Consider the following 24448-nt stretch of genomic DNA (forward strand, 5'->3'; position numbering starts at 1 on the left):
TAGTTTATTCTTATGATGTAGATGGCCATGCAGTTGAGATAAAGGATCTCGTCATTAGGCTGATCAGAATAAGAATCAATGGTCTAGCTAATGCTGACAGTAAGGTCAGTCATGGGGACCAGGTAAACAGACTGATACAGATTATCTGATTCATGTCTCCTTTTTTCCTTCCTTTGAGTATTTCTCTGACCATGCAAGGTTTTCCCTAATTATGTTTGATTGATTGGCATAGAAATAGAAAATTTCATCTAAGGCCATGCAAAGTCCTCCCTGTTTTATAATAAGGGATCAAACCTCCTTTAGTTCTGTAGGACTACCCCCATGAGGGAGTCAACTTGGTGTTCCAGCCTGGAGATAGAATTCCCCCAATGGCTTAAGTCTGAGTCCATCTGGGAACTGAGTTCCCTAAAGATTTGGTTACTAGCATTCAAGGCTGAGGTGTCTATTGCAGTTACACTGGCCATTTCTGCCCCCACTAGAATCTGGACCAGAATTTGAGCATGTTTGACCATTGTTAACATTGAATCAAGGCCAATATGAACTCTGTCTTCTTTTGCATTATAGGCATATACCTGGGAGATAACATAGACCTGCATATATAGAGTGGGGGTGTGGCTGCAGTGAGTTGGAGGAGGCACATTTAATGAAACTGTTAGTACAGGCAAACCAGATAATTTGAGGACATGATGAGGTACGACTCACTGTTGGCAGGGCATGCATAAAATTGTGGTTACTGAAAGTTTTTTTTTTTTTTTTTTTTTTTTTGCCAGTCAGTCTTTTCTACAAATTGAGTTACTGGTCCACAGACCCATATTGTTCCACCCCTGGAGGGGACATAAGAGAGCAGAAGTCTACCTGAAAGATAGGGCTTGCATCCCTGGGGATAGTAAACTCTTGCCAGTATTACATTTAAGGGGTCCTAGGTCCAAGTGACGGTCCATCTGTCCTCAGTGGCTTTTTTTAGGGATGATACCAGCTACTTTGACAACAGTTGGAGTAGTAAGGATAACTGGGTATGGTTCTTTTCAGTCCTAAGGTCTAGGCAGGGATCCTCTTTCTTCAAATCAACTCTCCTGGCGAGGACTGGGGATGGGATTTGGAGATAGGAGATAGCAGGTCTTTTAGGGTTTCCATTGCTGTGAAGAGAAACCATGACCAAGTCAACTCTTATAAAGGACAACATTTAACTGGGGCTGCCTTAACAGGTTCAGAATTTCAGTCCATTTTCATCATGGCAGGAAGCACAGTAGCATCCAGACAGGAGGAGTTGAGAGTTCTATCTTTGTTCAAGGGAAGCCAGGAGCAGACTGTCCTCAGGTCTAGGAGGAAGGTCTCAAAGCCCATCCCCATAGTGACATATTTCCTCCAACAAGGCCACTTCTAATAGTGCCACTTCCTGGGGCTAAGCATATTCAAACCACCAAGAAGAATTCCCTTCACAGTTTGATCAATGGCTTGGTGAGCTTCCTACAAATCCTGCAAGAGCTTGAAAAGGCAATGATTTAGACATTTCTCTCTGGGGAGTATTTTGGAATTTGGGAGTGCTGTGGTCTTCCAAACATAATTTCAAAAGGAATAAGTCTCTCCCTGTAAGGAGTACATCAGGCCCTGAGCAGAGCTAAGGAGAGGAGGTTGACACCCCCTTCCCCTCCAGTTTTCAGGATCAATTTAGTCAGAGTCTCCTTAAGAGTTGTAGTCATCCTTTCTACCTGATCTGAGCTCATACACAGTGTAATTTCCAATTAATATTTAATACCTTTTTCAGATTTTAAGACACTTTGGCCATGAAAGCTTGTCTATTTTAGACCAGAAGGTAGAGGCAGTCCAAACTTTGGAATTATTTTCTAAAGAAGCTTCTTCTTAGTAACTATTGATGTTCTGTCTACAAACACTAGCAAATATTTATAGTGTAAAATAGAAGGCCTGTTTCAGTAAAGTCCAATGTCCAATTTTCATAGGCTCATTTCCTTGATCCCAGATCACAGGGTATTCCTTCCCACTTTTGGGCTTATCTGAGCTACAGGAGGCGCATCTAAAAAGTGATGTTTTAATCAGACTTTCCAAATTTGGGACATAGTACCTGGGTCTGAGTTCAGCAGTTTTCACAGCAGCTTGGTAGGTAGTTTGGTGGAGATACATAGCTAGTTGTCTTTCCAGACTCATGAGAAGAATGGGTCTGATGTTTAGTCGCATTCACCATCCATGTTACCCTGTGTGGTCAGCTCTTGTTTTGCTCAGACAGTTTAACATGGGGTATATTCTAGGTGCTTTGACATGGCTATTAAGACTTGGAGAGGCCCCACTGGTTTTAGAGCTACTTCTTGGGTGGCCAAGTCAGCCACTCTTTTTCTTTGGCTTTTGGGAAATCTCCACTTTAGTGTCTTTTGCAGTGAACAACAGCTACCTTCTTGGGTAAGTAGATAGCTTCCAATAGAGCTAAGATTTCTATTTTTGATTTCTTTTTTTTGCCAAGGGTCACAGGTCCTCTTTTCTTACATAGGCCATTGTGAAAGCATGTTCCCTACTATTATCTATGGTGATAGTATGAGAATTACAGCTCTGAGGGGAAGGCTTTCCAATGTCTGCTTTGGCAGGAGAAGGTTTTCCCAATGCAAGTGTTAACACTCTGAAGGGAAAGGTATCCTGCAATCAGGAGCCAAAGAACACCATAAAGTCAACACCATACAACAGATCTCACACAAGAGATTTATTGGGAGAGGAAAACCCAGGAGGGTGGCTGCCTCTGCTAGTGAGAAGCAGTAAAGAACTGGGCAGAATGCAGAATTTATAGTTTCTGGAGGAGGTGGCTTGGGATTGGAAGGATCATGTGCCGTGATCTTGAGACAACACTGGCTGGCTACTCTGGAGTCTCAAAGGGTCAGGTGGTGCTGTCAGAGTAGTCTAGGGGTGGAGCCTGGAAGCTGTAGGTCTCCACGTGTGGAGCTTACAAAGTAAGTCTCTGCCCAGGCAGGGAATAGCCAACAGATAGCCTGGTCTTTCCTCCAGTGGAGTACTTGGGTCAAAGCTAAAAGTTCAGCTCGCTGAGCTGAGAGTTCCCCTGCTAGAGTTATATTTATATTTGATCCTGTCTTGGACAAAGCTGCTCGTATCTGTAAACCATACTCTGTGTGGTGTCACCAACAGGTCATCAGTTAGATCAGGTCTGAAAGACAGATCATGTCACTCACTTCAAGATAGTCATTTAGGGGATCAGCAGGGTCATCATTTAGCAGGTGACTGGTAGGGTTGAGGATTGATGTCTCAACCAAATGTAGGGTTGATTGAGAAGCGGTGCTTGGTAGTGAGTTACCTGGTCATTAGACATTCATTTCTTAGGTCCTCAAGAGGTCCTCAACAAAGTGTGTGGTTGTCAGGAACAGTTAGTGCCTTAAAGTTAATTTGTCAGGTTTTTTTTTTTGTTTTTGTTTTTGTTTTTTTTAAAACCAGTATACTCAGCCATCTGCCTGCTACCAGGTCAAGACTCTTGGACAGATATGTCACAGGTATTTTCTAGGGATCCAGGATTTGTGTGAAGACCCCTTAGACAATGCCTTTGGCCTCATCCATGTACAACTGGAATGGCTTAGTAATACTTGGGAGGGTCAGGGCCAGGACAGACACAGGAGAGTTTTCAAGTCTTCAAAGGCTCTCTGGTCAGTGTTAGTCCATTCCAAAATCTTTGCACCTTGTTGCTGCCATAGAGGGTTTGGCTATTTCAGGAAATCCCATCATCCATATCTGGCAGTATCCAGCTACTCGTAGAAAATCTCATACTTTTTTTTTTTTTTTTTTTTAAAGCAGGGATTTGCAAGGTGACTGAAATGTGGTCATAGGAAATTATCCACTTACCTTCCTCTAGGTTGTAGCTTAGGTATGTGAGCTGAGGGATACACAGCTGAGTCTTCTTAAGGCTCACACTCTGTCCCCAAGACCTCAGAGGGTTTCTAAAAGGCCTTCTGTCTATATTCCTCCTCAGTAATTGAAGCTATGAGGAGGTCTTCTACATACCTCTCTCTAGGATTTCTGGGGTCAACTCAAAGTGTTTTTTGTTAGGATGGAAGGGCATCCTGGGACTTGAAAGCCCAGGAAGGGAAGGATCTGCTGTCACTTTGACAGCTTTTGTGGCTCAGCTGGGGGTACTATCACCTGGAAGCTGCAGTGCCTCTGCTGAGGAGGCTTCCTTTCAGAGCCATGTGGTTCCTGAGCTCCTGTGTTTTAGGATGCATTTTATTGTGACACTGTACTCACCTCAGAGCTGTAAGGTTCCTGAGCTCCTATGTCTCAGGATGCTCTTCCACTGGGATGTATTCTCCCCTCAGAGCTGTGTGGTTCCTGGGATTCTGAGTCCCAGGATGCCCTTCTAACTGAGCAGAAACCACTTAAAATCAGATGAGGGAAGTCTGGTGATGACTCACGTAGATCACAGACATAGGATCTAAGTTCATTTCTGTCTTCCTCTCTTGTGTCCTAACGAGGTGGTACTTCCAACAGACCAAATTTACCTCTGGAAGTGTTTATACTAGATGACTTACCTCCCCCCCCCCCCTTTTTCTTTTTATGTGGTGGCTTGGCGCCTCTGGAGCATTTGGTGGTGATCAGTCAGGATTTTTCTGGAGCCCTGGAACATTTCAGGTTGCCATCTAGGATCCCTTGTAGAGATCTTGCTGGGGCCTCCAAAATAGAGGAGCCCAGAAGATGTGACCACTCAGACATGGTTTATAGTCAATTGAAAGTCATCATTCCAGATGGCTACACTCAGGTATTTAGGATCCACATTTTACAAGTAGGTGCTGAGTTTTTGGTGTAAGGGCTTTTTAAAGGTAAAAACACATTCTGCTATCTTAGCAGCTACAGAGGGAGGTTTTACTCAAGCAAGCAGTTTAACAGAAGCTAACTGAAAGGGGAGGTTTGTATAAGCAGGCAGTTTAACAAAAGCTAAGTTAGCCGGGCATTTTGATCTTAGGTTCCTAGAACAGAATTAGATGCCCTTTGTTTAAACTTTTAAATTCTGTGTTGGAAATTAATTTAAATTGGAAATCAATTTAAATTTATCTAAGTAGAGAGTTGAAGGTCTTGATATAAATAGGATCTATTTTAGTTGGATAGTCAAACTATTTGATGTATGAACAGTCAGTTTCTCCTAGATATATTATGTCAGTGTCCCTCAGCATTTGAAGGAACTCAAGTAGTATATGGAGAAATAAAACAGGAAGGGGACTTAGTCAAGTATTGGTTTTTTGGGAAGCAAGTTTTTAAGTAATTGTTGTATTGCATAATCCTACTTTTCTGTGTTCTGCTCACACTTGAAAAGGCTGGAAGGATGTTATCTGAGAATATGAGCAGTGGCTAGACCCTGGGTGTGGCAACTAGAAGCAATTTCTTCATGCAGAAAGGTAGCTGAAAGGTAGACTGGCTTGCTGCTGAGGCTTGTAAATGAGTGAGAACAGTCCCCCAACTTCTGCTGTTTGAACATCGCAGTGACACTCCATGGGACCTGAAAAGCAGTTTTTTTCTTTTCTTTTTTCTTTTTCTTTTCTTTCTTTTTTAGGGGTGGGTGGGTGTTTTGAGACAAGATTTCTCTGTGTAACCCTGGCTGTCCTGGAACTCACTCAATAGACCAGGCTGATCTCAATCTTACAAGAGATTCACCTGCCTCTGCTTCCTGAGTGTGTACCACTACTGCGCAGCAAAAAGCAGTTGAGTTTGATGTGCTGTGTTTTTAGAGGAGTGGTGGAGGGTTTCTAGCTTAGTGTTCATGTTTCAGGCCTCTTGACCTATTACTTTCAAAGGCTCCCTATTTCTCTGGTCTTGAACATACCTTATGAAAAATTCTAAACAGATATAAAAGTTGAAAGAGCTGAGTTCACCACACTGGAGGATGTCTTGGTTTATCTTCAATTTACACCTTTTCTGAGTGTTTCAAAGCTGACTCTGTGGTACTTTACCCACAGTATTATGTGTCTTAGGATGTTCTTTGAACCGTTTGTGGTCCAAGTTTATCACTGGATGTGTGGTGCAGCTGGGTTGTGTTTCTGTGAGTATATATTCCCCTCCAGGAATACTAGTAGGAAGATAGTTTTTTCCCCCTGAGCTTGTGAAAGCCAAAATAGTGAAAATAACTCTCCCCACTGCATGTTCCCATGCTGTCTCCACACCTTTGCAGAGGAAGCAAGGAGAGGACACATTGAGGTGAGTCCCACAGCTGTTCCTGCTCTGTAGGTGTAGGTGTTCCCCTTGGACCTCAGTTTCTTTCTTAGCAGCTTTACAGGGTGTCGAGACTGACATGAGGGTGTTTTTGGCTTCATGTGGGCACTTCACAGGTACTGTGTTGTTCACCCTTTTTTCTGCCAAGTAGAAATGTTTGCTGTGGCTGCCTTGAGGTCCTCTGTATAGACTAAATAGATGGTCTGTGAACACATGTGGACTTAGCCAGTTTAGTGAGAAATCAAGGCCAGTTTTCTTCCTCCAATGTTGCTGCTGGAAGGGACCCCCTGAGAATCTTTTGTACCCAGACACCTGGCATTGTCCCAGTTTCTACCCTTTCCTCCCATCTCCAGGTCACCAGTTAATCAACTGTATTGTTTTATATTTGTGTTTATTTCTTCTCTAGAACTTAAAACTACCTTTTCTATTCACCCCCAGTGCCCCTCATGCCTTCCTACTGCATAAGGACTGTTCACCTTTCTTTCTTCTCATGGTCCTGAGCACCTTATTGCAGCTTGTTAGAGAGCTTCTTCACTCTGGGGTCGTTTTATGGCTCAGTTCTCAGTCTAGCACAGTTGATCCAGCCCTTGCCTCCTACAGACCAGACTCTTCAGTTTCTGGCTGTAGCCCATGGCAGCAGTTGCAGATTCCCACCCTTCTTTTCTGTTACTTAGAGAGAGTGTTTGTGCTGAGATTTCTAGGGCAGGCTTGCTATTTTGCTGAATGGAAGAGAAGTGAGTGTAATCTTGCTGGGTGTTGCTATGTGCAGTTCTGTTCCCACAGTCTACCCCACAGTATTCCTATTACTTTTAGGGGGGCAGTCTGATGGTAAAGATGATATTTTAGCTAAGCTTTGTTTTTCTCTTGTGTTTAAAGGCCATTTATATTTCTTTTTCTGTGAAATGTTTGTTTATATTTTTGCCTGTTTTCCTATTGGCCCTTTGTTTGTTTGCTGTTTATTTGTGAGACAGGGTATCATTATGTAGCCCAAGATGTATTAAGTCTGCAGGATTAGGCGAGAAGTCTGATTCTTAACCTCTTGTAAGTGGGCTGTCATGAGAACTGCTTGTTCAGGTAGGCTGGGAGAGAGCAGTGAACTACACTCTAACCTGGTGCCTGGGAGGCCAATTCAGGAACTCTGGAGCACACTTTGATCTTGTTTTTCTGAACCCTGGGGCCTCTCCATTGGTAAGCAATTGCTTTTTTACTGAACTATATTCCCTCACACTTTGTGAGACTGAGAGACAGTAATTTAAGCTGGGTAAGAGTAAATGCCTGGAATCCTAGTATTTAGGAGGAAGAAGCAGTAGGATCTGAGTTCACCTCCACAGCTTCAGTTGAGTAGTGATTTGAGACCAGATTGAGTTTTATGAACTCATATCAAAAAAACAAGACCAGAAGCAAGAGAGACACAGAGGGTGGGGGTTGATTGAAATTGATCAGAATTTAAGCCCTAAGTGTGGGACTTATTCTGGAAGAGGGACAGAACCAGTAGTATGTGGTAGCCACTTAGAAATGAGTATTTTTACTTTAAAAAAACAAAAAACTAACTAACTAAAAGTGTGTGTATGTGTTACAAAGGTTGGGAATGTGCCGCAGAACACATTTAGTGGTCTGAGGACAGCTTGTGGGAGTTGGTTCTCCTCTTCTACATTGTTAATTTGTAGAGATTGAATTTATGTTGTCAGACTTGGGAGCAAGTACCTTTGTCTGATGAGGCAGCTATCTCACTGGTTCTTATACTTCTTTTAGCTTTGATGCTATTTGAGGTTAGACACAGGAAATACAGGGCTAAGAATTAGTGACATGGCATAGGTCAGTGAAGAGAGTGGCTTGAGATGAAGTCTATTCCATGTGTTGTGGCTTGGGCCCTGTTGACACCAGCATTCAGTACTAGGTAGAGTGGACAGTGGCCTTTATTAGACAGAGATGCACCGGGCTGCTCCTTTATATTAGGGCATTAGCACGGCTGCTGGAGCACTATGTATTACGCCTGTACTCAAGTCAGAAGCAAGGAGGAAGGGGAGATTTGAAGCTACTTATGCTCCCTTATTCCAGAGACAGGCGAGGCATCTCCCTACACCAGCTCTGTGAATTTGACCAGGACAGAGGAAATGGTGGTGAACAATGGTGAAGGCCCTTGTAACATTCCCATGCCACTGAGATCTTATTAGCAATGCCAGGAGACAATCTGCTTGATTGTGCTGGTGGATATTTGCTGTGAACACCAGGTGAAGAACAGACCTCTGAACAGCTCTTTTCAGGACAGATCCCTGAGCAGGATTTGGGCACCGCTTGTTTGGGCTCTTTTCTGGTTCAGTCCTCCCTCACATGAGTGTGGACAGGAATGAGGCATCTCCTCTTGCTGCAAGCTTCTGTGGAAGCTTGAGAATATGATCACTTGGGCTGGAGAGATGGCTCAACCGCTAAAGGCTAGGCTCACAACCAAAAATATAAGAGAATATGATCACTTTTAATATTGGTGCTGTTGGAGAGAAACCAGGGCACTGACAAGGGTGAAATTGGGTTCTCTTTGGTAAAGCTCTTGACAGTTTTCCCAAGTTGGTATTTTGGGAGTCTTGAGAAAAAAAAGTCTATGTAGTGCTACTGTTGTCACATTGACAGTGTCATATATGGGTTCTGGCACTCAGTGTAAAACCTTTATGTGTTCCTAGTTGTGCATTTCTTTAGTGTCTATGATGAGACCAGCTAGGGGTGCACATAACTCTGAAGCACATGGACTTGTTTATGGTGTTGGAGCAGAGGAAGTTGTTACATTGTGGATTTCCATGTTTGTGCAGGGGCATGTGTGTGGCTGTGTATAAGGAAGCCAGAAGACAACCTTGAATATTGTGCCTTAGGCATTTCAACTTCTTTTGATATAGGGGCTCTCAATAGGACCTGAGTTTCACAGATTAGGCTGATTTGGCTGGCCAGGAGCTCTGGGGAATTACCCTGTCTCTACCCCTCTCCAGTATTTTGATTATAAATGTGAATCATAACTTCAGACTTTTTACATGGGCTGTGTGGCTTGAACTTGGGTCTTTGTATTATGCTGCAACCACTTTACTGACTGGTCATTCTCTCCAGATACCCTCTTCTTTTCCTTTCTTCCTCTGCCTGATACATATTTATATATATTTTTAATTTAAAAATTTTAATTTTGCTCACACAAATTTTTAATTTTGTGCATGTAAATGAGGTGCCCCTGAAGACCAGAGACATTAGATATTCCAGGTAGTTGTAAGCTTCCTGATGTGGGTGCTTGGAACTAAACTCTGGTCCTCTGCAAGAATAGTACCTGCTTTTAACTTCTGAGACATCTCTCTAGTCCCCTGTCTCATATTTTTAAAGCAAGCTTCTGAGTCTTCCCTCCCTGATATGGGGCCATGTGACCTATGTGACAACAGCTGAACAGTGCTGTGTCCATTTTGTCACTCATGTTGATTCTGTCTGTACACTAAGGAACAACTTTGAGTATCTTAGGCTCATGTACTCTGACCTCCTTGAATATGTCTACAGAGGGACATTGCTCACTCGCCTTTACCCTATGCCCTCATACCCTTTGTGTATACCTCTTTGCTCCGTGGCCTGAACTGTTGTCTGAGCCATTGCCTGGTCTGTGTCTGTGTTTGAAAAAGAGATGCAGGAAAGAGAATACGTCATTGCTGGGTCCTTCCCTGTGCCTTTCCCTGACTCTCTGGTGGGGAGAGTCTGCCAGACAAGCAGCATTTACTTCCAGTGCCTCTTGCAGGGTTCCATTGCAAAATCCAGCACGTGGTTTCAGGGTGCAGTTTTCTTGACCACTTTTAAAAGTTAATTGTCTTTGAGTGTTTAAAAATATCCTGTAGCATATCTTTAGTACTCAGAGCACGAATCAGAAGACAAATGCAGTTTCTGAGAAAGCTTCAAAGAAATAACTGGTTTTTATCTTTCTCTATCCTTTTCCGCTGCAAACCCACCAGGGTCTCCTTCTGAGCATGCTTGTTCTATAAATAGAACAGCAGGTCTCTTTGGGCAGCTCAAGCTTGCAGGCTCTGGTCTGCTTTCTGTAATATATTTGTGCGACTGTGTGTGTCTGTGTATATGGGTAATGGCGTAGATTATATTTTAATTTTGCTTTTTTCCTCTTTTGTATGAGAAACCAACAGCAGATACAAAAAATACCTTTGTATCTCTCCTTTAATGATAATTTGTAACTTTTCTGGGTTGGCAGAATATTGGTTTTGCAGCCCTATTTTTATTTTAGAATTTGCACTTAGGAAAGAAATGGAAGCAATTTCTTCCCTTTCCAAGGTAAGGAAGCTGAATTGGGATGAGGAGGGATCTCTGAGGGACTCTTTTAAAGTCCACAGTACAGGTTCTCTCTGTGCTTTAGACATTAATGGATGGTTATGTTCAGATGTATTTAACAAGAATGCCACTTGGACCTGGAAAGAGTACTCACAATCAAAGCTGGTTATAGCTCTTTCATACTGCAGACTGGTTGGCCTTAGGTCCTTGTTCTGTTGCAGTACATGCTAGTTACCATAGCTGGAAGTGCTTCTTCCTTGCATTGTGGCATCATGTTATGTTTCCCTTGATACCTTTTAACTGCTTGGGAATAGGCTAAGTGATGCCTTCAGAAGTAAGAGGTGAAAGTGGATACTACAGCATGAGTATGTGCTCATCAGCAGTCTAGTCTTGGGGCAGCTGGTATAGTACCAGGTAGGACCCACAGAGTATATTCCAGTGAGTCTGAGTACATGTACATACATGCATCCCACCCAGCCTAGAGTGCCCAAGGAAGATGGCTTGTGTCAGGAGGGGGGTGGGGAATGTCAGACACCATAAAACAGCCTGTGCACTGCTGGGCTGTGGGCCCCGAACTTGCTTTTGTGTGTTTAGGGGATGAAGAAGCTGGGGCTTGGTTCAATATTTTTCTGTCTCTCTACCTTTCTTCCCTGATATACAGGATGATGGAAACTTAGTTACACAGTGTACTGTATTTGTATTTTGGCACATTTGGATGACCCAAGGATTCTGTGTCTTGTCTACTCTGGTTTTATGTTAGGAAGTTTAAAGTATCATCACATGCCGGGTGGTGGTGGTGCATTCTTTTAATCCCAGCATTTGGGAGGCAAGCAGATCTTGTGAGTTCCAAGCCAGTCTAGTGTATAGAGCAAGTTCCAGGACAGCCAGGGCTACACAGAGAAATGCTGTCTTGAAAAAGTAAGAAAATCCATCTTGAAAAACTTTTAAAAATTATTTTTTTAAATGTCCAAGTGCTTCATATATACACTATTTTAAAAGTTGTGTAAGGGGCAAAACTGAGTAACTGCAGTATAAGGAAAGTGCTGAATATGGAGTTGAGTTCTTAGTTTTCTGGGTATTACTTATTGTTATTTTTTTTCTTTACAATGCTGGGAATGGAACCCAGGGCCTTGAGTTTGCTAGACAAACATTCAATGCTGAGCAATACCAGGCCTGCTATTAGTGTTGACTGTATTGGTAACTGAGTGGTTTAGGGCACCTGGCCATTCCTTGAGTTTTATTTCCAAGTGGAATGTTGGGATCAGTGTTCACTGGGAGCCAAGTACATGGGACCATGCTCTGACTTGCTGTTATCAGAGCAAGGGGAGTTCTCTAGGGAGAAGGGAATATTTCCTGTAGTCATGGGGGTGGGGAAGTAGGGAGTAGGGGGATAGGGATGAGTATCAGATGCCTACACTAACCTCAGAACCATGCAGAGGGCTGAGTAGAACACAGGCCTAGAGCCACACTGAAACTCACAGCAGTGGACGTGAACAGTTTTGGCAACAAGATCCTGAGAAATGGCAGGAGGCCAGAGAACACAAAGGCAGGGCCAAGAATAGCTGAAAAATACCAAATGCTGAAGCTGGAGAATGCACTGGTCTTTGTTGTCCCCAGCTGCTGCTTCCTGGAGTCCCTCGAACCTCAGTTTCCCCCTTGCTAATCTGCTGGGCATAGTTAGGAAACACCTTGGGTCTCTAAAACATGGTGTGTTAGAGTAATGGTATTCTCCTTGCCTCTCCCTTGCAGCACAGTGCTTAGCCTGTGTTGAGGTTAAGGTCTGTGAGAAAACGAGAACTGTTCTTCTGGTAGGCTCTTTGGCCCCTTAGGGGCACACTCTGTTCTTCAGTCGTGACAGGCTGTTTCAGGGCGATGGGCACCTCAGAAATGCAAGCTCACAGTATGCTTCTGTGCTTTCAGACCATCCTCAAAGAGGGCATGCTGACTAAACAGAACAACTCGTTCCAGCGATCCAAGAGAAGGTACTTTAAGCTTCGAGGGCGAACACTCTACTATGCTAAAACTGCAAAGGTGAGGCACCATTACAGAACCACCTCAGGAACCACATTTAGGAGCTCAGGATAAATACGTCCATGCCAGTTATTTCTAGCTAGGATTGTTCGCTTGTTTGTTCCTTTGTTTGTTTTGGTCATGTTGGAACCCAGGACCTTGGATGTGGTATTCAGAGTCTACCACTGAACTACAGCCCCATCTCATCTGGCTTGTAATAGTAGATGTCAAATTTTATTTGTCACTAGGCATGCTTTATTTCTTGTAAAAAATATTTTTGTTGATTTCCCCCTTGTCTAAAAATGGAAAAATGGTCACAGAACTAACTATATTACACTTAGTTTCCTTTCAGAAAGATAGGAACCACAGGCTCATGAATCTTTTATTATGGGCTAAGAGCTGCTTTGGTTATTGGGCATCTTAGTGTGTGAGCAGAAATATGCAGGTCTTTATCTCTAGGCTTCCTGGCATCTGGCCCTGGTTGGTGTTCCAGCTGTGTTAAGACTCAAAGCTGGACTCCCCAGGCAGGTGTCAGAGGAGCAGCTGGGATGTTGCTGCTCTGAATGTGCTGTCAGACTTCAAACCCCAGAGTGCAGGCTGGCAGGCTTACCATGCCTCAGTGTTGGTGGCAGTTCTAATACTTGGGTATTAGGAAAAGTCTGGAATGATAAGCATCCCTAGAGAGTTAGTGTGCTGAAATTAGAAATGGAACAAGGCAACAAGTTTGGAAAGGGTTCTGACCACAGCATGGTTATTTTAGTCCTATTGGTGGGGGTAGGGAGGGTTTTCTTAGTTGTTAGTCTTTCCTTCAGGGAATCCAGATAGAGAGATCTTTAGAATAGAGGGAACAGTAAACAGGAGGTAGGGGCTGTGGCTTGGGCCTTAGTGGGGAGAGGAATAGAGGGAGCCCCTAGATCTGGCTGGGCTCTCCAGGACTAAATTTCTCATGCTCTATTCCTTGGCGGTCTTTTTGGTGGGGTGGGTTTATCCCAGTAGGGTCTGTCTCTTGTCCCAGTATTTGTTTTAGTTGGAACTTTTCTCCAAATGTGTTTGCTGGAGAAACCCAAGCCAGAGGGATCCTCTGACTCTGGATCCTGACTGGCTGTCTTACATCTAAAAGAGAAATATAAGAAAGAAAGGTCAGCATTATTATAATGTACCCACTACTGAACTCTGGAGTGAAAACCACAGACTTCTGTGATCCATGCTCTTTGGGAGAGGCAGGCAGGCAGGCAGGTGGTTGCTTGAATTTCGCATGGAATATTGATAAGATGTTGAGGTTTCAAGGAACCTGGGCTTGTAGGGTGGGTAGGGAGAATGTGGGTAGCACCAGTGTGGATGTGTTTGCCCTGGCCTGTCTGAAACCCTCTGCTTGCATCTCTCTCCAGTCGATTATATTTGATGAGGTAGACCTGACCGATGCCAGCGTGGCAGAGTCCAGCACCAAAAATGTCAACAACAGTTTCACGGTAAGATTCTAAGCCACACCCTTATCCTTCTCCAAGGTTGCTTTTCTTTCTCATTGGAATGTGGCATGAAGTACTTGAGAATTTCTCGTCTCTTCCTGGTTGGAGTGATTTCTGGTGAATGTTGAATTTGATGCTGAAAGCGGTGCTGTGCCTGGAGAGTGATCAGAATTTGTAAGCACAAAGCAAGAAGGTCCAGATGAAATGCTTTAACCTGCTGCTGCTTATATACAGTAACAGTTTTGTACAGAGGCTTGCTTGCTTCTTTCTCTTGCTTTCTTTCTCTTTCTCTCTCTCCCTCTTTTTCTTTCTTTGGTTTCTGAGGCAGGGTCACTCTATGTCATTCTAGCTTCCCTGGAATTAGCTGTTCCAGGCTGGCCTTGAGTTCACAGAGAACTGCCTGTCTCTGCTTCCCAAGTACTGGGATTAAAGGTGTAGAAAGGGTTGTTATCACCACACCTGTTTTATTTTTGTGGTAATTTGGGAAAACCAGAAAAGCTTAAATCAAGATAGTTGAAAAGCAACCATAATTCATCCATCTCACAACGTAGAATGTTAGTATAACTTATTTTATTTATTTTTTAATTTAATGCATTTGAACCCCTTTCTTTCCAAATTTCTAACAGTTATGTAGTGTTTCCCCCCACCCAAATTCTAAGACCTCATCGGCTGCCAGCCACTCACTCTAGTGTCCTCTTTGTTCAGTCTTTTCCTGCTTCCTTCTTGACATTAGACTGATAATTTTCTTTCCTATGCTTTTTCTCTTGAAAACTTTCTTGAAAACTTGGTGACTCTTCTCTCACAGTTGATCTAAATATGTATATTATTTATATAATGTTTTCCTGTAAGACTTTGGCCTCACAAACTGAATGTTGGCAGTATCAGGACTTGCTCTAGCTGTGGCACTGGAACCTTTAAAGCATATATTTCTATTACTAAGCTAGCTCATATATACACAAAGTATTTGCCCCCTAATTTCTCAGATTATTCCGTTATAAGTCAGTCAAGGTGGGTACCATCCTCATGTTAAGAGACTGAAGATTTGGGTAGGTGTTGGTTTGGGATCATTTTAGGTGTGGATGAATTGTTGATGCTGGTGTTGGACCTTCTGTTTCGTTGGTGTAATTACTGCAGGCTTTACCTGTGGTTAGCTAACTAGCTGGGCTTTCCTTATGGCCCCTTTATTTTCATTGTCCTTAGAATGTTTGTACTTTCCATTAATTTTTGTGGTTTACTCACTGACTGGGAAAAGGCATTTAAACCATGTAGGTCAGTGGTTCTCAACCTTTTAAATGCTGCAATCCTTTAATATAGTTTCTCATGTTGTGGTGACTTCCAACCATTAAATTACTTTATAGCAGTAATTTTGCTACTGTTATGAATCATAAAATGTAATGTAAAGGCCTGATATGTAAGATAGCGGATTTGTGACCTTCAAAGGGGTCATGATCCACAGTTTGAGAGCCGAGAATGTAGTGCACTGTTCTTGGATTTGTGGTTTTTTAATTCCTTGAGAGGTTTCCTATAGTTCAGGCTAGCCTGGACTTGATAAGTGGCTAAGACCAACTGTAAACTTCTGACCCTCTTGCCCCCACCCACCTACTTAGCTGATACTATAGCCATTCACTATTTTGCCTAGCTTGATGTGATTTATTTACATTTTGTTTTGTTTTTCTTTGTCCTAGAACTAGTTCTTTAGACCAGGCTGACCTTGAACTCACAGAGATCCATCTGCCTCTGCCTTCCAAGTATTGGGATTAAAGGCGAGTTGCTTCCATGGCTCAGTGATTCATTTACCTTTTAATTTTATTTTCTGTAGTACTGGGAATTGACCCAATGGCTTTGTGCATGCTAGGTAAGTGTTCTACCACTCACTGAACTATACCCCAAGACACTTGCAGAGTTTTTTTTTTTTCCTTTTTTTTAAAAAATAAGTTATGTTTTATTTTCTATGTGTGTGTGTGAGTACCTGGACATCTATATGCATGCCATGCCTGCCTAGTGGGCATCAGACGACAGGAACGTGGAGTCACAGGTGTTTGTGAATTGCCATCGTAGGTACTGGAAATGGAGTCTGGGTTCTTTGAAGATGTAAATGCTCATAACTGCTGAGACATCTTTCCAGTTCCTTTTTAGAGTTTTTAATAGGATCCCTTGGTCCCCTTTTGGCCTGGGACTTACCATGCAGTCTACACTAGTCTCCCGATGTTCCTGCCTCAGCATCTTGGGTGCTGAGATTTTGGGTATTTGACATCCCATATGGTTTATGTCCTGTTGTCTTTTTCTTCTTTGTCGTCATCTTCTTCTTTTTCCTCCTTCTCTTCCTATTCTCCTTTCTCCTCTTCCTCTTCCTCTTTGTCTTCTACCTCTTTCTCTTCTTCCTCTTCCTCTTTTTCTTCCTCCTCTTCTTCCTCTTCCTCTTTCTCTCTTCTTCCTCTTCTTCCTCTTCTTTTTCCTCTTCATCATCTTCCTCTTCCTCTTCATCATCTTTCTCTTCCTCTTCTTCTTCTTCTTCTTCTTCTTCTTCTTCTTTTTCTTCTTCTTCTTCTTCTTCTTCTTCTTCTTCTTTTTCTTCCTCCTCTTCCTCCCCCTCTCCCTTTTCTTCCTCTTCTTCTTCTTTTTCCTCTTCTTCTTTCTCTTATTTTTTGGGAATTTTGTTTGGTCACTGATTCAGCAGGTGATTTGGGGGTGTGGTTTCCTGGCAGATATATTTGAGGTTCAAAGGTCAGCAGACAAGGAGAGGAATTCTTTTTATTAAACTTGTATTCTTGTAGAAAATTGGAAATAAAACCAGAGTGGGTCTCCAGAGGAACTTGAGATCTGCCTTTGACTGCTTAGTATCTAGGTGTTCTTTACAAGATAAAGAGCCTGGATAACAGGCCACATTTCTTTCCTCCTTCTTTTCTTCTTCTCCCCCCTCTTGCTCTTTTTCTTAAACAAAAGAAAGAGTATATGTTTATGTATAAGAGTATATGTGTACCATGTGGGTGCCTGGTACCTAGGGTGGCCAGAAGAGGGTATTGGTTTTCCTGGAATTAGAATTATGATTATGGTTGCTGGGAATAGTACTTGTATCCTCTGTAAGAATAGCAAATGCCCTTAACCACTGAGCCATCTTTCCAGCCTTTCACTTCCCTTTCTGAGGTAGTCTCATGTAGCTCAGGCTGGCCTCAAACTTACTACATGGATGAGGATGACCTTGAAGTCTCAGTCTTCCCGCTCCTCTCCCCATTGCTGGCATTATAGGCTCGTGCCTTTGCACTCAGTTCTCTTCTGTTTTCTTAGTCTCCAAAATGACAGAGCACCCTTGAAAGATAACACAGAGACTTTGTCAGTTTGAAACAATTCTAAAACATAGTATTTAAAACTTAGACTGAACCAGAGGAAGTCCTGTGTTAGCTTTATTAGCTGATGATCTTGAGTGAATCATGTGACTGAGCTGTAGGTTCTTCTTCCAAGGAATGAGGCCTTTGGGTTTCCAGGAGCTCTAAATTAATGAGTACAGTGATAGGTACCCACTGGGTAGTCAGTGGTGAAGCAAGAGCAGTAAATTAATTTATTATATTATTTTGCTTCTAACTGGAGCTTCTTCTACTTTGGTATCATTACATTTATGAAATATCACAGCTTTTATGTTTGGGAGTAACATGTATCTGAACTCAATTGCTATAGATTGTTCTTAATTTTACCAGACCCAAGGCTATATAGTCATACCATTTAACCCTTTAGGTCATGGCAGTAATTAGTAATTAAGGTGGGTTGAACCTTAAAGAGCAAAGAAAGTTTTACTAGAATGTTCTTGAGCTAGAAAAATCATTAAAAAGAGCCATTCTCTGCTTATTTTAAGAAGTGCTATAAATCTTTGAGAGGTTCCTGGCTTCTTTGTTGATGCAGCTGGAGGTCTGTTTTTCTGTTCCCCATTTTTGCTCCCCCTGATGTGCTCTAGCATGATCTTGCTTTAGCTACTGCTTTTAGAAAGTGTCATATGCACTAGTATCTGGAGGGAGGGGCTTCCCCATACCATATGCAGACCCTGTTCTTTTCTTGGAGATCACATGAAGCTACCCATGTGTACTCTTCCTGCCCATCCTGTGCTTAGGAAGCTGTCAGCTGTGTCTTCAGAGTAGTAGCCTTGTTGTACTGGAACTTCAAAAGTCCCTACATTGTCTCTAAGGGCTCTGAAACTAATTCACAAATGGATAATAGTTCAAGACTGCCTAGGATTTGGGGGGATAGATAAGTTTAGGACCTTGATTGAAGGTACTTTAGAAGGTACTTTTCTCTGCTCATGTGCAGTTAAATCATCACTTAGTAATTGGTGTCCTTGATGACATTGTTTTAGGCTAGCTCGAGTTTAAGACCAGGAGGTTTAAGGCCCTAATACTTCGCCCTTGGGCTGACTGACTTTGAGTGCAGCTACACATATGTCCTGCTGCTTCAACATGGGTGTGGGGATGCGGAGATGCCTCATTTTTTTTTTTTTTAATCCTTTTTGGATTAGGCTCCTCATGTTTACGTTGGGAGCTTTGAGGCAGGCAGGACAGCACTGGTTCTCTTTCTGTACACAGAAGCAGATTCAAAAGCTTGTTTATTCGTGGAAAATGTGGGACTCATTTGACAGCAAGGAATGCTCGCACTGGTTACCAGATTTCTAAAGTGAATCAAACTAATTCATGTAAAACCATGTAAATTTTAGAAAAACTTGATTTTACTTTTTTCTTTTTTTGACAATCTTATATTGTAGCAAACTCTATATTGGAAACCTGAAGGGAATATATAGGGTGGATAAATGTTCCCTCTGTTCTGGTTGAGGTCTCACAACTGAGATATGAAAGAACTAGCTGTAGTCAGTAGTAACTAGGATAAGAGAAAGCCAAATAGAACCAGGCACTGTGTGTCTGTGTGTGCGCACCTGTGCTGGGTGTGGGATTAGGTCCCTTCTACAGGAAGAGAGATATGGGAAGAGTCAATCAGGGACACGGAGCTTGGGAGACAGGCCCTCTTTCTTCCTTTACTTTTACAAAGGGAGACATTATTTTACTTTATGATGTTTGCTATATGAAGTGTTACATCAAACAGGTGTAATTTTGTATTCTTCTTTATTTATTAGTTTGTGATAAATGTCCCTGTCATGAACTTTTGTGAGGATGCAATCTATAGTGGCAAGTCTTTCTCTTTGTTAGCTGTCACAGTTGGCCAGTTACTACTCCTAGTACTAAGAATTGAGGGTGTCTGGCTAGCCATGTATTGTTAGAAAAACATACCAAGGAAGGGACATGTGTGGCAGTTAATGTAGCATCCCTGCAGAGCAGCTCCTTCTCTCAGCTTTCTTTGTTAGGTGCAGCTTCTTCCCACCACCTATTCTGCAGGCCGAGTAGAGACAGCATCCTTCTGTTCTAGGTGGTGGTGGGTACACATGTGTTTCTGATCACTAGCACTACTTGAAATCATTTTATATGGATCATGCTTAGGCCTTTGATGTGTCTTAACACCTCCTCCTGTCTGTCAGTATAAAAGGGAGTCTGTTTTATTACTAGTAGTGTTAGGAAATAACAGTAGTGCATATTAGAACTAGGTTCAGCTGCTGTATTAGTGTTTTGTGGCTTCCTTAACAGATTTTCCACAACTTAAAACAACAGAAATGTATTTCACAAGGCCAGAAGTCAGGAGTTGGCAGCTCCACCCCTCAAGACCTTAGGGGAGGCTCTGCCTTGCTGCCTTAATTTCCAGCAGCTCCAGGTATGTGGCGCTCTCACTCTAGATCACCCTCTGCCTTCACATGATTTTCTCTTGTTCCATCTGTCTTATGTTGTAAGGGTACTTGCTGCTGGATTTAAGACCCATTCAGATAGTTTTCAACTTTTATATCTGCAGATGTTGTTTTCCCCATTAAAATTTATTTGTAGATTTTTGAATAGATATGTCTGGAGGGCACCATTTGATTCTCTTCAGCTACTCCTCCCTCAATAGCTTTTTTCTTTTCTCAAATAGTCCTTCTGCTTTCATGGTGTGTGCATGTGCATGTATATATAGTCTGTTTTTTAAAAAAGATGTATTTAATGTGAGTACATTTAATGTGGTTATATTCTAGATAATACACACATGGGGCTGGCCAGATGGTTCAGTGGTTAAGAACACTGACTGTTCTTCCAGAGGTCCTGAGTTCAATTCCCAGCAACTACATGGTGGCTCACAACCATCTGTAATGGGATCTGATGCTTTCTTCTGGTGTGTCTGAAGACAGCTACAGTGTACTCACATAAAATAAATAATTAAAAGAAACTGCACTGTGAATGAAAATGAGTGTGGAAGCTTGCCTTTTTTGGTGGAGCTTCTGTGGGACTTCCAGGTCCTTGTAGAATGCTGCCAAAGCATTGGTTGATACTGTGTCTTCTTTTGGGAGAGGGAGTAGAGAATGATGTTGCCCAGAAAGGGTTTTGTGAATATGACCACATTTATTAAAATGAGCTTGCATTATAATCATAAGTTGTCTTACTGTGATAAAATACCATGACCACGGCAGCTTATAGAACAGAGTTTATTTTGACTTACCCTTTCCAGAGGGTTAAGGATCAATCATGGCAGGGAGGCATGTCAGATAAGGTGGCTGGGACAGAAAGCTGAGAGCTTATGTCTTAAAATGCTAGAAGCAGAGGGAGAAGGGGGGGAAGAGGGGTGGGAGAGGGAGAGGGAGAAACACAGGCTTTAATCTCTCAAGGGTGGCTTCCTGAAGCAAGACTATACTTACTAAACCTCCCTAAATAGCACCACCAAATTTGGTGTTCAAATACTATAACATACATGGGACATTTTCCATTCAAATCTCCAATAAATCTCCAATAAATGACATCAATTTCTATAAAAGTTCTGCTTTAAAAACTTTAATTTCCATATATTCATTGTTCAGAGGGATGGGTTTCACAGTGACATTTGAGTTCAAGTATGTTCTATTCTTTGACCATATACGCTGCCCACTTCTTTCTGCCTTTTCCCTTAGTCTCTCTGCTTTCATGGTGTGTGTGTGTATGTGTGTGTGTAGAATCTAGGTTCAGTATAAGAAAATGCAATTACTTTGTTTTTCAGAGTTTGGCTATTTCACTTAATAAAATGATATCCAATATTTATTATTTTTGAGATAGGGTCTCTGTAGCTTGGGCTAGTCTTGAAGTCACCCTCTTGAAGTCTCTGGAGTACTGGGATTTGAGGCATTTTGTTTTTTATTTTAGAGACATTCTTAGAAGAGGTCTGTAGGCTTCACCAGACTTCTAAAAGAATCCCATCATGGTAAAACTCTTAATGTGATGTCCTCAGAATATGGCGTGGTACTTCTGATTGCTGCCTTCACTCCACCCTGCACAGCTGTTGGTAGGCTCAGTATTGATGTCATTATAGCTGGTAATGTGAAGTAACCAGGTGAGAATAACCCTGCTACTTACACAGAGGAATGAGTTCTTACAGCTGGGCTTTAAGACTCTTTTACCCAGGAAAGACTATGGAAGTAGTGAACAGTATTCATAAGTTTTATGAGATCTTCCTTGTTTATTTGGTTTTTGAAGCATGGCCTCACTATGTAGCCCAGGCTAGCTTAGAACTTGTGATATCCTCACCTCAGTCTCTTGATTACAGATATGTGTTAAGAAGATCTTCTTGCCAGCTCTGTTACCTAGGACAAGAGTCTTTATCTTTTTAGGCTTTCTCATCTGTAAGATGGGAATGTGTTGGGATAAGATGGTGTTGGATTAGCACAAAACATATTCTGAACATCTGCCACCTTTCATTTCCACTTCTGTCCACCCACTGCTAAGCAGGAAAGTAATGGAGTTTAATGTGCTGACACTAAGTGATTTATTGGAATTCCTCAAGATTTCAAATGAGGCTGACTTTATAGACAGAACTGAACAGTAGCACCTGTTGCCTAAGAGTGGGTGTTGGGAAAGCAGTTCTCCTTAGGAGTTTATATATGTCAGGGTTCTTCTAAGGATCAGAGCTGATGGAGCATGGAGCACTATAGAGGGATCCACACATTAGCTTATATGATCAGAGAATTAATGGTCCCACAGTGGTGGTCTGCTAGAGGCCCAGAGAAACCAGTAGCTGTACAGTCCAAAAAGCTAAAAATTTTAATTAAAGAGGGGCCTACAACAGTAGGTGCAACCCCAGTCTGAGGCTGAAGGGATGGAAGGCTGCTGGGTCTCCCTGGTATAATTCCATGTTCAGATGTGGCTCTGAAGGGCTATGGGATGGCTCAGCAGTTAGTTGTATAGATAATGAAGATGGGTTTGGATCTGAGAACCCATGGAACAGGCTGGACATTTCACACACCCTGTAACCCCAGCTCAGAGGAGGAGACAGAGGACCTCTGAGGCTTGCTGGCTTCCAGCCTAGCTGAGAAAACATGAGTGGTAGGTTCAGAGAGAAAAAGAGAACTGGCCTCAAAAGTACCGAAGAAGAGATAGTCAGAGATATACTACAGACCCTTTTCTGGCCTCTACTCATGTACACAGGTGCATGCACCTCACACGTATGCAGAATTCATAAACAGCACAAAGCCAAAGAATCTGGGATCTAATCTGCACAGGGATGGCAGGAGGAAAACATATGCTTAATAAGAGATGAACAGGCTAGTACTTCGTGGCTAAGGCAGAATGATTAAGAACTGAGACCGATCTGCGCTGTATAAGTAGACCTAGGAGATGCCTTTGTTTAATTGCTAGCTAAGTAATAAAGGAGCTTTATAGTGGGCTAGAAGAATTGTTCGGTACTGTTGTGTTTGGGTTTTAGGCTTGTGGGTGAGTGGTGACTTCCTGGGGGCCCCAAACTTCTTATCTGTTCTCAGCAGATGTCAGCCTGAGGGTGGTCAGGGCTGTTCCTCTGTGAGAAACAGTGACCTTTATCCAGATTTCAACATAAGTTTTCCTTCTCAGCTTGTTTAGATCTCTCATATTTCCTGGGCAAAATCCCTAGCCAGTCACTTTGGCTTGGAGAAAGAAAAACTGTCCATATTTGGCAGATTTCCCCTTAGGAAAGACTCCCTGGTTTCTGTGACTGTTGGCCTGGGCCTGAGCTGGGCAGAGCTGTATTTGAGGGTCCTTGGAGTAATTTTATGGGCCAAGTGTTGTTTCCCTACAGTCAGGAGGCCCTGCCTCTCCACAAAAAGAGTAGACCCTTTTTGTGCTTAGCTAGAGCTCCAGGGAACCTGACCATGGCCTCACATGCTATACATACCTCAGCTGAGATATCAAGCACTTCTCAGGTACCTGGAGCTTTACATTGGTGCATTTGCTGTTCCAAGAAAATAAAAGAGATCACACCACTATACTCTAAAATACTAGGCATTCTGGGACAAACAGGATTTTTTCCCCACATAATTTCTCCCCCAAAAAAATTGATATCAGGTAAGCCTGAGGTAGCCTACTCTTGGCACAGGATGGGGTCACAGTTAAGGCCTGCCTTAGTCAGTGGCAGGAGGTTGTGAGAACCGTGCAGAGGGACTTTTACCCCAAACATACTCCATGTTTTAGAATTCATTCTGTGTTTTTCAAATCCAGAAGCAGGAAGGAGGTCTGGTTTTGTGCCAGGTTGGTGGCCATGTGTTTACTAAGTGTGTGGCTTTGTTGAAGGCAGTGCCTATGCCTGGAATACAGCTGGTTGGTTCACAAGCCAGGCATAGGCCAGTTTTCATAGTCACTCTAGGCAGAGAGAAGACACTGGTCTCCCTTCTGGCAGCCAGGTGGGTTGGAATGTAGTCTGGGTGTGAGCTCTTGCTGCTTGCCTGAGCTGTGCAGTTAGGTTATCAGGAGGGTTGTCTTGGGCAAAATCTAAGCAGTTTATAGACTGGTGTGTGTGTGTGTGTGTGTGTGTGTGTGTGTGTGTATGAAAATCTGTGTGTTTACTGTTAATATTCACTTGTCTTTCTTTACAAATGGCAGAGAAAACAAAAGCAGACAGTTGAATGACTTCCATTTGACTCTAGTCAAAACTCTTAATGGTTTTATGAAGGGTTTTTGATAAATGACAGATGGAAAGGTCTTGGATTTGATTGAATCATTCTTAGAGTGCCTATGAAATTAATAAATAGTTCTTTTATCGAGTGCTTTTTGATAAATGTGCCTATTGTGTGACAGAGCCAAGTCCTGTCTGTCTTATCTTTGATCTTAGAAATATGGTATCTTTTTTTTTTTCAGGAAATGATGTGGAAAAAAATCCTACTTGTTTGTCACAGAGTGTCTAGTATTTTAGAGTACAGTGGTGTGATCTCTTTATTTTCTTGAAACAGCTTGTTACTATCATAGCTGTTTACTGACTCAGTGTGTGTTACCTTCCATCTGAAGAAAACCCAAATGCACTGTGTGACTCTCCATGTTCAGACAGTACTGTAGAAGCTGTGGGTGCTACCTCTCAGATAGATGTAAAGGTGCCCTTCGTACAGCCTGCTGTAAAAAGTGCTTTGTGCAAGGCTGTGCCCAGGGCTGGGT

The 24448-nt window shown here is 42.5% G+C and overlaps 1 protein-coding gene across 2 annotated transcripts in view; it reads left to right on the forward strand.

The window, feature by feature from the left end:
- DGKD (diacylglycerol kinase delta) overlaps positions 1–24448 on the forward strand; it is a gene marked incomplete at its 5' end in the record, with an annotated part of 90122 nt that overhangs the window by 13646 nt on the left and 52028 nt on the right. For both annotated transcript variants that reach the window (XM_080932704.1, XM_080932703.1), the window contains 2 exons: positions 12418–12528; positions 13896–13976. In XM_080932704.1, coding sequence (XP_080788830.1) covers positions 12418–12528; positions 13896–13976 — 192 coding nt within the window. The remainder of the gene's footprint in view (positions 1–12417; positions 12529–13895; positions 13977–24448) is intronic.

The sequence above is a fragment of the Micromys minutus genome (genome assembly GCF_963924665.1).
Source record: "Micromys minutus genome assembly, chromosome: 19".
NCBI lineage: Eukaryota > Metazoa > Chordata > Mammalia > Rodentia > Muridae > Micromys > Micromys minutus.